General features: G+C 35.5%; 1 protein-coding gene across 1 annotated transcript in view; it reads left to right on the forward strand.

Moving 5' to 3' along the window:
- The window catches only part of PDE10A (phosphodiesterase 10A), a 185,749-nt gene that overhangs the window by 122,883 nt on the left and 46,781 nt on the right, over positions 1-16,085 (forward strand). Inside the window, exons 6-7 of the mRNA XM_084285121.1 lie at positions 10,581-10,721; positions 13,362-13,517. Coding sequence (XP_084141247.1) covers positions 10,581-10,721; positions 13,362-13,517 — 297 coding nt within the window. The remainder of the gene's footprint in view (positions 1-10,580; positions 10,722-13,361; positions 13,518-16,085) is intronic.

The following is a 16,085-nucleotide window of genomic DNA, read 5'->3' on the forward strand; positions in this document are numbered from 1 at the left end:
TTATTTATTTTTGAGAACTAAGTATTGAGAGGAGATTGTGTCAAAATGGAGGAAGACTGATAATAAGTTAGATACCTACCTTATCCTGAATAATTCTCTAGTGATTTTTGTTCTGACTTAATTCTGTAAGGGACCTTAGGATCAAAACCAGAGCTAAAGCATTAACTCTAGTTCATTTCTGCTCTCACTGTCCATATGTATAAGTATACTTGTGCCTGTTTAAAGAAATCCAAACATGAGAATTTTGAGGTGCTAATCTGTTCAGCTGGGGAACATTTTCGTAATACAAGATTTCCGTAACTGCTTTTAGCCTAAATTAAATAAGGAGTTTCTAATTAGGATAAAAGTTAGCTTCCTTTCACAGAAATTGTAGGCATTTACAGAGTGAAAACAAGCAAATGATTACTGCATACTGTGTGCTATTATTTCTTAATATTGAGAGATTGCCCTATCATTGCAAATCTTCTTTCATAGCTTACTAAGATTTCTTCGTAAATCTTTATTTGGTGCAATTTTTAATATAGACAGCACTTCTCTATTATATTAGAGCTGAAAGCATCTTTGTTTAATGTAAAGATAAGTTTGGCCTTTTTCTTTTTGCAAAGCATAGGTGATACTTTTGCTGTTAAAGGAGGACCTTGCTTTGTAGAAAGAGTTCCTTTGCCATTTAACAGGACATGGTAAACACCCTGTTGCTGAAGGTGTTTTAAGGACACAGCAGAATTCAATAGTATATCATTACTTTGGGCTTTTGTGAGTTTGTTAAAATACCTGACCACATACTAGGTTTCTTTATAGCCTTGTTTTCTTTCTCTCTGTTGAAGGTAGAAACATACCTTGAGTCAGATAACAGCAGGATGAGGAAATTTCTAGCCGATGTGTCAGACGGAATGCCTTTGGGATCTTTAGCTGAGTGAATTTGCTTGATATAGAAGGTGCCACACCAATTACATGTTATAGGGCATTTATTTATGCAAGTGTTACTCAGAATTGGTGCCAGAATGAGTGTGGGCAGTTCAGTAATTTTAGTGACTTTCTGGTTGTTCAGATTGCTTGGGAGTTCTGGCACTTGGTGTGCTCCGTGTTAACTGATAGTTCAATTCTGCTGATATTATGATTCTGCTTCTTAAATAATTGCCCCCAAGCAGGTAAGTACCACTCACATGTCCAATTCCTTGCTCCTCCCGTAAAGTCTTTCCGTGTTTCAGAATCTGTTTTTGCATATGCTATGCATCTGGTAAAATAGAGTGCAAAATATGCAGGTGCTGGAAACAGCATGGCTTTTTCATCATGGTAAAAGGATCTGAACCAAACTGTGCTCACTACTTCTGGTTCTTGAACTCTATTACATTGTGCCATGTAGATGTACCTTTATGAATTTATGATTTGCCCATGGCTTACTGCACTTATGCAAATAAAATGATCTTAAATTAGATAACACTCAATTTGAAAATACTATAAACTTGTAGACTGGAAACACTTCCAAATCAAACAGAAATGTTCCACAATTCTTAAGGAAACGACATTATTTTGTTACAGTTCTCTGTTTTATTACTGATGGGGATGAAAATATAGTTCATAGTTCTCATGCTATTACCTTAATTGAATATCATCTTTAAACATGACTTAAAGGATTTGACAGGGTGTGTATGTAAATTAATGTGCCCAAGTACCATGCTAGCTGAGCATGGATTTAAACTCATAAGCCGATATCTTTGCCAGGCAATATTTCTAAAATACTTTATCCAGAGTTTCTAATGTATTACTACATTAGCTCATTCTTCAGATGTCTCTTTTTTTAGTACTTATTTGTGTAATTCAACACATGATCATATTGATTCTTATGTAAAGCTGTGTGAGTTTGAATTTAATTGGCATATACTTAAAGTAGCTTTTACTAGTTTTTGTGCATGTTACTTAGCTCCTGAAACTGAAAATTGTGTTACAAGCAGACTATCCTTGCTTCATGTAGGAGTTTTCTATGTTTTAAGAAATAATTATGTGGGGCCACAAATCCGTGCACACACTGTGCTTCAGAGTGTATGTTATTAAACCATTGTAGAATTTTTAGTCATACAGAATGTTGTTGCTGCTTGACCTACAGTGCCACCTAGTGAATTTATGGGGTGATGTGAATAATTAGGGAAAGGAAAAAGAATCTACTCATTGCTAACTGTCTAAAGTTTTGTGCCAACCTGACATACATGATTTTGAGTATGCAGACATCTTCTCTGAGATACGAATGTTTTAAACATGTTTCTAGGTGAAACTCTTCTTATTTGCAAGCAAATTCAGAAAAATTTAGTCTCTATCCTTGAGTTAGTTCTACCACTATGTAAACTTTCTACAGACATAGTGAAAGAAATCTGTTGCTTTCCTGCTTGCCAGAGAATAGTGATGCTCAGCAGAGAGGAAAAGCTCTTGATCAATTACTATCTAACAGTTCAATTTTGAGTTAAAAAATTATGAAACTGTAAGTAAATGAGATGGATAACTGTCAAGGTATGTCTTAAAGAAGTTTTGGTCCTGTTTCATTTACTATTCAGCTAGGCAATATGGTGAAATAGTCATGATGAAAATACCACACGTAGAATACAGATCTAGTCAGAGACTAGGTAATTTGTGGTTCAGTATCAAAATGGCAGGTTATTTTGTACAAATCCTCAAGGATTTATCCAGGATCTGGTTTTGCTCAGTATATTCATTGATGCATGGATGAAAAGCTTATAAAATTTGCATCTAGTGTGAAATTGGGAAGGACTTCAGATGTTCTTATACAGAAAGATTAAAATTCAAAACGATCTTTAGAAAGTGGTCTGAAGAAACCAGACAATAATTTGGTGAGGACAAATTCCAGATTCTGCATAGATTGTATATCTCTGTAGTTGATGATTTTGAGAAAGATTCTGAGAGTTGAAGTGAATCTGAAAGTAAACATGAGACAACTACATCATCGCTATTGTAAAAGAGACATCGTGCTGTGTATCAGAAGTCTAGTCTTCACAACAAGTAATTTTCCTGTTACTCTGTACTCTTGTTGTGGTTTCAGGTGGAAAAATATGTCTGGTTTAAGCACTTCACTTTAATTAAAAAGTGGAAGGGCTGAAGAGGGCCCAAAAGAGAACAGAGAGAATAGTCAGGAAACAGAAGAACTGGCATTGCAGTTCTTCTGCAACAACAACAACAACAAAGTTGAGGGGTGAAGATATGCCTGGGTAAGGCAGAGATTACCTGGGTAAGGTAATTTTCTATATATTTATGGTATATAAGGCAAGAAGTAGGAGGGTTGGATTAGGAAAGCTTCCTCAGTTGCATCTGTAATGAAGCACTACAGTGTGTTGCTTGTGAAAGCTCAGGTACCTTCACCCTCGCAAGTCTTTTGAGAGCTGTTTATACAAACATCTTTCAGAAAAATGCTTAGCTGACCATGCCTTAATACAGAGGGGGGTGGAAAAGAGGTGAGTCGCTGTAGTTTTCTGTGTCAATAAGCTAGTGTAACTCTTGAGGGAGTTTTCAGTTTTACGAATCAACAGGAGAGTTTTCAGGAATTAAATGAAGTTAATTAACACTATTTAAAAGAATACAAATATTAAAAACAAAACAATTACTAGTTGTTTTACAGCACATAAATGCATTGTTTTCATTTCACAATTATCTAACGTTTGTATATTTTCCCAACATACCTGCATAGTATAGAGTTTAAAAATGCAAATCTCTCAAGTACTTGGTTAGCTTTAAAGAAGGAAATAAGAGATTGTTTTAAAAATTATTAAAATGGGTATAATTTTTTCCCTTTTATCCTTTGTGTGCTTCTTGCAGCAGAATTGCTGCACTTGTGCTTAAACTCAGGACATAAATGCCTATAGGTCTTTAAGATTTTAGCATGGTAACATTGGCTACTATGTCAGTTTAGCCAGTTTACAAATCCAAGCTTTTTTTCCCGTGGATGCTTCCCAAATTTTTTTTGTTTTGTTGGTTTTCTTGATAATAATTGCTTATTGTGGTAAGCTTTGTTCCTGCAAAAACTGGTCTTAAGGAGCAGCCTTAATACCTATCTACAATTAATTGTATCATCACTAAGCTGTATGGTCTTATGTTTGCTGTTGCATCCTTTACTAAGAGGAAAAAATTGTTACTATCACTAAACAGTAAGGGATGTGAGCTGCAAATACTATTAAGCTCACTTAATGTCAACTTGCTGAATTTCCATTTCTCTTTATTTTTTTTTTTTCCCCAAGCATCAATTTGTATAGCAATGTTGTAGTATTAAGAATTTCATTTTATGTCAAATGAATATTAAATCATTTTCCATTAAGCATTTTCAGGGCTGGTTTTATCTGCAAAACTCACAATGAGAGTCACTCGTAGCTCCAAAACAACTAGTTAATGGAACGCTTATGATGTGTGTACTTTAACCCTCATTCTTATCATTAAACCTGGTACTTATCCAGACCTCTTTGCTACAAAGATCTCTTAGAAAAAAAAAAAAAATGATTGGTATTTGTTATAAGAAATATTGTTGGTAGAGAATAAACAACTAAGCAGTTTGGGAAATGCAAACAATACATGTTTGCAGTTCTGCAGTTCAAATCCAGACAAACCTTATATAGCTGGTTGAATGGTGCCTCACTTTTTTGGATTGGGATTTGCTGTTCTGATATATTCCCATGGGCTACACCCCAACAGCCACTAGAGGAATAACATCGCTTACATCTATAGTTGACCTCATCAGAGGAGTCAAAGACTAAGACTGAAAGCACCTGAAAACTGTGGGTAGTTTCTTATCATTGGAGGAACATCTGTCAGGAGAAGCTGATGGTATGTGTTATGAGACTTGGGCTGCTCCTCCTCATCTTTTCTTTTATTGGGATTTTAATCTTCTGTCTCTGTCAAGCATTACATTTCACCAGAAAAAAAAATAATAAAAATTTAAAAAAAAAAAGTAGGGCCAAGATATCACAGCATGACGAGATGAGTAACAGTTGTGCTTCTTGTGGATTCTCTTATCTGCTGAAAGTGAGGAGTGCTGAGGTTTCTGTTTCAGCCACAGTAAAGTGGTTTAAGATAAATTGCTTTGTAAATTCAAAAGACTAAGCGCAAGGCACCAAGGAATGAGCATCAAGAACCATATTATGGCTTTATGGGTACATACTAGTTTTGTTATGCATCTGAAAGCCAAATTTACTGTCTTTTGCTTGTAATTGAGAATGCTGTCATGATGATATTCATCATGAACAGATAACAGTTATGCATTATGCATTCTTGTAGACTGAAAGTCTAGTTAATATATTAGTTAATTAATTATTATTAATATATTATAGAATAGACATGAGAGATTACAATATGTTCATTCACTTAAAATGCCTGTGAAATACGAAAAGATGAGTTTTGTTACATTTGTCTCTGTTCAACAGTGGCCAGACCTGGGGGTGCTGGTTGATGAGAAGCTCAACATGAGCCAGTAATGTGCACTTGCAGCCCAAACAGCCAACCATACCCTGGCTGTATCAAAAGAAGCATGACCAGCAAGTTCAGGGAATGATTATCCCTCTCTACTTGGCTTTCACGAGACCCCACCTGGAGCACTGTGTTCTGCTCTGGGTCTCCCAGCACAAGAAGGATTTGGAAGTGTTAGAACAAGTCCAGAGGAGATAAAGAGCTGGAGCACCTCTCCTATGATGACAGACTGAGGGAGCTGGGGTTGTTCAGCCTGGAGAAGAGAAGGCTCAGTGTTGATCCTTCCAGTACCTAAAGGGAGCCTACAAGAAAGCTGGAGAGGGATTCTTTATCAGGAAGTATAGTGATTGTACGAGGAGTAATGGCTTTAAACTAAAAGGGGGGAGATTTAGATTAGCTATAAAGAAGAGATTCTTTTCTCTGAGGGTGGAGAGGCACTGGAAAAAGTTGCTTAGAGAAATTTTGGATGCCCTATCCCTGGAAGTGTTCAAGGCCAGGTTGGATGGGGCTTTGAGCAACCTGGTGTAGTGGGAGGTGTCCCTGCCCATGTCAGGTGGGTGGAACAGGAGGATCTTTAAGATCCCTTCCAACACAATTGAACTATTCTATGGTTCTATGAAAGATGTGGGTTAGTACAAGTTTATGGACTAATTGCAGCTTATATATAGTTATGACAAAATGTGCATGTTTTTTGAATAGTACTGCACAGTTGGAATGAGATTTTAGATTGTTCAGTGACCTTGGACATCAAGGACTGTTTGATAATGCTTAGTTTGATAGTGATGGTTTATCCTTGAACAGCCATGCTCTCTACCTGTAGAGAGGGAATAGTTTCAAACATAGTACCTGCTAGGTACTTGGAAGAGGTTTTCCTCGCTGACCTCTTAACAATGTATTGTGTTTTTTTGTTTGTTTGTTTGTTTGTTTGTTTGTCTTTTCCTCTAAAAGAAACAAAACTTGAATCTCTTCTAAGAAACTCTTTTACATTGGTAAAATTACTATAGTATCCATGTGCTTTTTTCAACAGCAAAATACATATTCACAGCTGTACTTCTTTGTAGTAGCAACAGAGGGGTTTGCCAGCCAAACTGTTATTTACACAAGGACCCAGAAAAGACCATGCTGGCAAAAGCAACTTTTGCTAGTGAAACTTCATTGTGTAAACACAGTTTACATTGAAGATCCAGTGAAGGCTGCTTCTGGACAAGAATATGTGTCTGTGTTTTCTTCCTTTCTTTTGTTCTGAGAAGGTGTTTCTGAGAAGAGAAAGTTTTGTGTGTTGCTTTATATTTAATTGTGGGCGGGGCTCAGGAGATCAGTGTGGAGAAGCACTTTTTATATACGTAATTTAAATTGCACAATTACTCTGCTTAGCATCACATATTGCTCTGTTGGCATAAAGAACCAAATATGTCTTGAGAAAAATAAGAAGAATTGTGTTAGTAAAAGTGTTAATCTTTAGAAAGATCAGCTTTGGTCCCTGGTGTCCTGTTAATTTAATTTGACTTGTTCCACTACTTTGACTATGTAATTCAGAGTTTGTGTTTTATCTCCTGAATTTTGCAATACTCTGCAATATGAACCAATTTTTTGGTATCGAACATATAGTGTTATTATTTCTACTATGAAAGTACTATTTCAGTAGTAGTTTTTTTTTTTTTTTTTTTTTTTTTAATCAAAGCATATAGCTTAGCAGGTCAAATATTTGCAACAGTATGTATTTCAGTATTTCTGTGCCCTTAATGCCCTAAGCCTCTTCCCCTTCCCCAAATGTACTTTTTTTTTTTTTTTTTTTTTTCTCCAGCTACTGAAGTGCTTTTCTTGGATCTGTTAAGTGAATTTTTTTTTTCATTCTGTTTAAGTGCATGTAAAATCATGAAACTTAAGCTTATGAGGCAAGTAATAATGAAACTAAGTTTACAGTTAAGAATTGTATGTATCTGTATTTTACTAGATTACAAGAAAGTAAGAATAAATAGAACTTTTTATTCTGGTAAATTGAGCATGCTTATTCTGGCAGATTCAGTGTGCCAATTCAGTGCTTCTGTTGTTGTTTGTTTTTGTATGTTTTTGTTGCCCCCCCCCCTTTTTTTTTAGCACATTCTTGTACAGGGTACATAAAATAAACATTCTGTCTTTTCCCATGTCCTTGACTCTTAAAGGCCACTCTTTAAAGAAGCTGTGAGTGTAAAAGGATTTAAAGAATAAGACTAAAATTTGGGATCAGAATAAACAGAGAGATCCAAGATTTTCTTCACTTGTACCGTAATGCAAAACATCAAAATTAGAACAAGTATTATTAGAATGAGTCCAGAGAAGGGCCACAAAGATAACCAGAGGCCTGGGGCTCCCCTCCTATGAAGACAGGCTGAGAGAGCCTGGAGAAAAGAAGGCTCTGGGGAAACCTTGTAGCAGCCTTCTAGTACCTAAAGGGGGCCTACAAGAAAGCTGAAGAGGGTCTCTTTATCAGGGAGTATAGTGATAGGACAGAAGTAATGGCTTTATATTTATAAAAAAAAAAAAAAAAAAAAAAAAAAAAACGGTTGTGGATACCCCATCCCTGGGATTGTTCAAGGTTGGGTGAGGTTTTGGGTAACCTGATCTAGTGGGAGATGTCCATACCTGTGGCAGGGGTTTGTGACTAGATGTTCTTTAAGGTCTCTTCCAAGCCAAACCATTCTGTGATTTTATGATTCTATATGGGGTGTATACAGTACAAGTTCAGTAGAGCTTGGAAAAAAAATATCTTTCCTTCCAGCTGCATGAGAATTATGAAATAAAGTATGCTAAAATGTCTTGATGTCTTGTCAGAGCTAAAATACTTTGTGGCAGCTTTTTTTTTTTTTTTTTTTTTTTAAGGTAGTTTAATTGCCATCTGTATCACATTAGTATCATGTGAGGAACTGGATGGAAAACACATTGCCTTGTCTTGTGGAACTTTTAAAGACTTCCTGACATTATCCTTAACAGAACAAATACTTCTTTAGTTTTATCCGAATCTTTAGTGTTTTTCTTTTACACTCTTTAATCACCCTAATCATTAGACTACTAAATCTTCTTGGATAAATTTCACTATTGCTATGACCATTAATTCCATACTTTTCTTTGATCATTTGTTTTTACCTCATCCTAAAGTCCAACTTTCTCCTTCCAAAATGATGTCCGTTCCAGCTAAGGTACCTTAATCACTTCAGAAATGGTGCATTACATTGCATCTCCTTAGTTTCTGAAAGTCTCAGTGTGTTCTTTTTCAGAATTCTTTAGAATGTTTTATGATGCACCATGCATGTTTGTAGAAGAAGTAAATGATAATTATGAAAGGATACATCTTATATCATCACTTCATTTTCTACAACTGAGACTAGTTGCAGAATTTTCACCTACAAATGATGTATTTTATGTTCTGTGATTCTACAGCAAGTGATAAGACATGGGGAAATAGTCTCAATTTGCATCATGGGAGGTTTAGGATGGATATTAATATAAATTTGTTTACTGAAAGGGTTGTGCGGCAGTGGAATAGGCTGCCCAGGAAACTGGTTTAGTTACTATCCCTGGAGGTTTTCAAGATATGTGTAGATTTGGAACTTAGTCCACAGTGGTGGACTTCAGTACTAGGTTAAAGTTTGGACTACATGATCTTAGAGGTCTTTCTCAACCTTAATGATTCTATGATTCTATGAAAACAACCCCTGTTTAATAATTTATCCTGTTTCACAGGGCTCATGATGGTGGCTATTGACTTATGAAATCTGTCTCACCTTTCCTTCATACCTGAATTTTCTTTCTCTTGTGATCCTTTTGGCTTGCTCTGACTCTAAACCGTAACGCAGGGCATTCTGCACTCTGGGTAGTGATCTGTGAAATTTGTATTAAAATGGTAATTGGAGCGTCAGCTAAAATAACAATATAAATAAAAGGCGTGTTTTGTTTTGTTTGTTTTTTAAATCTTAGTTGCTATCTATAAAACAAGGATGGTATTCACTGCCCACAATACAAGGGAGTTAGAGACTACAGGCATAGAGATTGTGAGATATTGAAATACCATAGTAATAATGACCTCACAAGTCTTTAAAGAGGAGAGTGAAATAACAGAAATGCTATTGATTTCATAGTACACAGAATTCACTTAATTTCTTCAAGGAACCAGACCCAAAGATTTTATGGGATTTTTTTTTGTTGTTTCTTCTACTGAGAATTAGCTATACATACAATGACAATTCCAGAGCAAAGCTCCCTGCATACTACTAAGCTGAAGCTGAAATCTTATTAGAAAAAAAAAAAAAAAAAAAGTTATTTTTTCAGTCTTTCAAGGCAATGTTGCATCCAGAGCAACTGGTATCTACAGTACATGTGCACCTGCTTTTGTTTACTGTAACAGAAAATTTTGGAAATTATAAATGTAGCAGAAGGATTAGATGTAATTACTATTGATTATCATAACCAATGATGCCATAGAATCTTGGGAGATGAACCCCTGTAATAGCTGTAATGAAAGCAAAATCTAACGTTAAAACAGATTATTACAAAGGAGTGGCCATTCTTACTAGGAGCTCTAGTAATATGCTGTATAGTGTTGTGTCCCCTTTTAGTACAGGGGATGAATACAGTCACTTGGATTTCAGGAAGTATAATTTAGTAATAATTAAATTAATAATAAATTAATAATAATTTTGAAATTATCTTTCATTTGGGTGAGATAAACAGTAAAAATAAAGATTATCTGTACTTTCTGAGCATTCTCTATTGAAGTAAGTGACTGCATTCTAGAAAAAAATATTTTTTATAAGGCATAATATTTTTCTGTGACTCGAAGTCTTGAACTACATTCAAGGTAAACATAATCCAACTGATATAAGTGCTGACTGACTTCAGCGGAAGAGTTATTCACTGTCTGAATATTGAATGTAGAGTGGGATTTTATATGATTTTGAAAGAGTTACATGGAGTTTTACCAACTATTTTTCATATTCAAAAGCACAAAAACTGTTTCTCTGTTACCTACTTTATTCAATCCTTTGAACTACATATGTATCACAGTGACTCTGTAAATGTAGCCATGCTCTCTAATTACATTATTTTTTCTTTTTTCCTTTTTTTTTTTTTTTTTTTCTTCTAACTAGAGTCTGTGTGTATTTACACCACCAGGAGCTAAAGAAGGACAACCACGGCTCATTCCGGCAGGGCCCATTGCACATGGCACTACAGTATCTGCTTATGTAGCCAGATCCAGAAAAACGTTGTTAGTAGAAGATATTCTGGGGGTAAAAAGCTTTCTGTTTTTAATGAGATGAATACAACATATTAATGGGTTGAATATTTTGATGCTGATATATTTATTGAGCAGAATGTATAACAATGTAATTAACATCTGTCTTGCTACCAAGGAAATAAGTTTTATTTTGGATTAACTTCATGGAGTAAATTCAGAAGATCGCATTCATTTTTATATTTAAAGATTTTTTTTTGTCTTTTATTAGCTTTTTGTTGTCAGATAATAGAAGTAAGGGTATTATAGTTAAAGACAGCACTCAAAACTTCTGTCCTTTTGGTCTTGAAATAATCAGTGTGCTGATCCCAAACAAGAAGACTTCCATATAGATAATCAAAGTTTGATTTAATTATAGCACTTAGCTCATACTTAAACGAATGTCAATCACAGTTCTGATTATTAGACAAGATTTACATATGTAACTGATAGCAAAAGTCAGAAATTTATGTATTTATTTAAATATTCAGAAAATCTGTATGTAATATTCTGATAACTCCTGGCACCATGTATGTCTGTCCTTTTTAATTTCTTGGAAAACTTTATTCTCTAGTCATGTCTATGCAGTTGCATAGTTAATTGGGTAGTTAATTGTACTTTATGAGAATGCTTTATGATTGGCTGATTGTGAGAAAACCAAGACTGTTTAAATTGGTTACTCTTCAGTGTTTTCAGTACTCTTTTGAGTTCTTTTGATCTAGAATAAGAATATTCTCAAAAGTGATCAAAATTGGACATTTCCATCTCTGTTTTTAAAAGTTTTATTTATTTATTTATTCTATTTTAAATGCCAAATACACATGCTACCTGGTGGACCTCTCAGGTGGCCAGGTGCTGAAGAAGGTAGCCCAAAGGGACTTGAAGTTGCCCCATACTGATGAAGGGATGCTGTTCTCCATGTATGAAAACAAAAAGCAGATGCTACTTTCTCTGTAGTAGAAGTTGGTACTTAGCTGGAGTATCAAGTGTTTCTATGCTGTTAGGTTTTTTCTGTCTATAACACAGAGATACAATAGACAGGCTTAAATCGTCACTGGTAATTTCCAATTTATGTTATGATAGGCTTGTATATTAAGATGGTATGTGTTGATTTTACATCCCTAATACTAAGAAGAGTTAGTGGAGAGGAGTTTTGAGCTCTTTGTTGTTTTACAGTATAAGCAGATTATTGACAGAACTCCAGACAAATTTCCTGTTTTGAATTGACTGTTTGGATGTACATAGAGAACATCTAATGTACCTCAATGGGTTGTACTAAGAAGAAAAGATTAACTTCCTTTCACTGTGAAATTCAAATCGTGAACCTCTGTGAAGGCTATGCAGGATGGAAGTTCACTGCAGCAGGGGACTGGCTGTTTTGATTCCCAGTCCAATTTCCCCACTCTGACCTTTCACTTTGGTCCTTCTTTATTCTATTCACCCCTCCAGAAAAGGAAGATTAATTGTGGTGATGTGGTTTGCCTTCCTGTGATTTTAGGATGCAAACTGACTCGTCACCCCTCTTCTGTGGAAGAAAGAATTAAATAGTGAAAGCAGGAGGCTTGTGTTGAAAAGTGCTTCCCACTCTCCATTGCCTTCCATTTTGTGTGAGGCTGTCATTTGTTCTTAGACTTTCAGGTCATCTTAGTAATTTTCATCTTAGTAATTGTCATTTTAGTAATTAAGGTAGAGATTACTTCCTGTTTTCTTTGAGAAAGGAAAGTATCCCATTCCCCAGTGTAAGTGGGATCAGCCATGAAGAAGAGAGAGTTTTTTAAGCAGAGTCTGCAGGGAACAGCTAGTAAAAATCATGCACAGAAGGACTGTGTGCAACCAAGTGCTTCTGGCATGCTTCAGGTCAGCTAGTTACTGCCTCAACATAAAGGTAGCTTCTCTGGTTTTTGTGAGTTTTCATTCACGAGGAGTTGAAGTTATAAAGTGTTGCATATTACGTACTTAAAGCAAATGTTATACATTTGGGCTTTTTATAGCAGCTGGTAGGTTATTTTTAACATTTATTAATATAAATTGTGCATGGGCTTATTCAGGATGCATAAGCAAGGGAAGGAGAAATACTTTCTCTCATGTAATTTTTTTTTTGGAAAATGTTTTTCTCCTCAGGAGTCAGTTGAGGATTATAACTCTGTATAACCTAAAGCCTTAGCCTTAGCCTCAGTTTTTGATTTTTATCCTCTTGCAAACACTGCTGGCTGCTTGGTAACACTGAAATCTGAGCAGCCCACTTCATAATTACAAATGCTCTAGTTTTCTTTTTTCTTTGTATGTTTCTTTCCTTCTCTCTTAATCTGGACTGGCATTAGCAATGAAGTGTTGATTTGCTGCCTATGAGAATAAAGAAAATGCATTATAAAAGCAAACCTGAAGCTAATATCACAACTAATTCTAACTTTGTATCACTAAGTTTATCTATACATATAAATTAATGTTGAAAAGATTTTTTTTATGGAACTTTTCTAGTAAATGTCTTAATGCTAAATGTAAATTATGCTGGGAGTTATGATTTTTAGTGAATTTTATCATTAAATATATGTTCCTGCAGATTTGATCAGTCAGGAGGGCGAGAAAAGCACCAATTTATCTTTTATATTAATGTTATGATATTTACATTTTATCAGATTATGTTTACATTTTCTAGGATGAACGATTTCCCAAAGGTACTGGACTGGAATCAGGGACTCGTATCCAATCTGTTCTTTGTTTACCCATCGTCACTGCAATTGGTGATCTGATTGGTATTCTGGAGCTTTATCGTCACTGGGGCAAAGAGGCCTTCCATCTAAGTCACCAAGAGGTGAGGCACCACTTTCCAGAACTTGTTCTGCAAATCCCCCCTTTGCAGCAATGACTAGCACCTCAGCCCTCCACCCTCCAAACTTTCTTCTCTCACTCTTCTCTTCTTTTTTTTTTTTTTTTTATATGTGAATTTTATCATCAAATATTTGTCTTTATTGATTATAAACTCAATACAAAGTCATTAAAGAAGTTAACGCAAAAGTGCCGAATAAAGCATATCTATGCAAGTGTACATCATATGTCAGAAAAATGAAGTTACTTTATACTGCTAAGTTACACTGGGTCTCAATTTTAACTTTCCAGAAAAAGCTTTATTTTACAGGATGGAAAGATATTTTTGGTTAATTTGTTTTTGATATTGTTTCTCAAGGGGATAGCCCTATTGTGGGATATAATTTTGCTATGTTGTTGCAATCATATAGAAACTCTCTATGCTAGGTCTCACAGGAGAAAGTGATTTTACTTTAAAGTATAAGTGAAGCACTTATTTGCGTACTTATATATATCCACACGCTTGCAGGCACCAAGACGTGTGTGTCTAAGTGGTCTTTTCCAAGAGCCAGGCACAAGAGATGTGGTTATCCAGATAGTCTCTCCAGGACTTCTCTCAGGGACGTGGAGAACAAGGGATGCCACCTGTTGAGTCCTCTTGTCTCCTGGTTTCTTTCTAGGTTGGCAGCCATGTGATGGTTTTTAGTCTGTCTTTAGCTTTTAGGAGTTGACATATTTTGTCTCTCCAGTGTGTCCCACCTCTGTGAGTCATCAAGATGTCCTTTTTGATGTGTCGTCATTGTTATTTTTCTCCTGATCTAGATGTCCTCTGAAACTGTGTTTGCATATGCTGGTACTTGGACGACCCGCTAATCTAGATGCCATCACTACATGACATTCATAAGAGCCTCTTCTATTTTTTTCATTCTGGCGTTTCCCCTCACAGACACTCCCATCCGTATCCATTTTCCCATTTCCATGACTGTTCTGTATGCTATATGGTGTACTGTATTTATATAAGGCCTGTGCAGTTAAATTGTCCACACATGCCGATTTGTCATTCCACATTGAGTTGTTAGCCAAGGACAAATGAATCTGAAAATGGATTAGATGTCTCAGAGATTTTTGCCTCGTTATGTCCCAGCTACATGCTAAGGTGGCTCAGGACTGTGTCGTTCATTTCTATCTGTGCCCTTCCTCAGGGAAATGAACCTAAATTTAGAGATTAGGACAAAATGGGCGAGTCTTAGCAAGGTCTGTTGTCTTGATAGTGTTACAAGGTCTGTTGTCTTGATAGTGTTACGAGATGTTACATGGAACACAAATGCTCTACACTTTATCTGTACTGAAGAGTAATTATTCTTACACAAAAAGCAGAAAACATGCCAACGAGAGGTATTAAACTAGTTCTCCCAAGGAAGGAAAAAAATAGTAACATTTGTCAATCATATATTCTGTTTATCAGTAACCTAAGAAGCTTAGTGGGATGCAGATATTTGTATATTAGCTAGGCAGTCAGCACATGTGTAGCTTCAGCCTCAGTGTCTCAGCTGGTATCTTTTTTCCAGTACACAGAGGTCATGGCAAGGGGCTGGATTAGTATGGTGGTGCTAGTGTCCCTGTCCACAGAACAACAAAAAGACCAGACACATACCGTGCTTCATTAATTCTGCTTACACACAATGTAGTTATTTTATTTTTTTTAATTTTCTCCTATTACATTAATCATTCTACAATTCAGATAGTCTCAAACATGCATTGTTCTGTGCAAAGCTGTATGAATCTTTTATGTTATATTAAATACATTCTTTAACTGAATTTCATTAATGTTCTACTTGGAAAAGACAGACTACTAAATAAAAATATTTTATTAGTAAATTAAAAATATTTAAAGGTCACTTTCTGAGAGTTCTGAAACATTCTTTTTGTTTTCAGGTTTCAGAAAGCCTTTGAATACCATTAGCAGTTTTTATTAAATCTGTACAATGTGTTCTGCTTAAAAATATAAAAAATAAAAAAAATAAAGGACATGAGGAGGGAGGGAATGCAGCAGCAGACTTTTAGTACTTGTGTCCTCTGTGTTCCTATAAAGCTTATGTGTTTCAAGGACAGGAGATTATGCATGGTAGCACATCTTAGTTAATTGCAGTTTACCTGACATTTACTTGAAATGTTGCCTGGAAACTGTCATACTTTAAAACACTAGTCTTGCGATGAGGGATCAGGTCTGTTTCTTTTGCCACCAAAATGGTAGTGAAAGAGACAGTGCCTGTTTACAGCTGGAAATAGTTGTGGCTGAAGAGATGCAGCCCCAGAAAGATGTTATATTTTATTTCTGTAACAGATGTCTTTCAAAAAAATATACATAACATAATTTTTAATGTCCTTGACTCATGGGACATTTGTTTTGATGTTATGTTTCTGACCTGATGGGTTGCCAATACCATTGCTTATGAGCAATGATAACCACCTTTATGACAGAAGTGGAGGAATGTTCTCCAGTGTCTGAATGCATCTTACTGATACTGAAGCTATTGCAAGTATACAGAGATTTTCACAAAATAATTATCTCCTC

The sequence above is a fragment of the Netta rufina genome, assembly GCF_964035555.1.
Source record: "Netta rufina genome assembly, chromosome: 3".
NCBI lineage: Eukaryota > Metazoa > Chordata > Aves > Anseriformes > Anatidae > Netta > Netta rufina.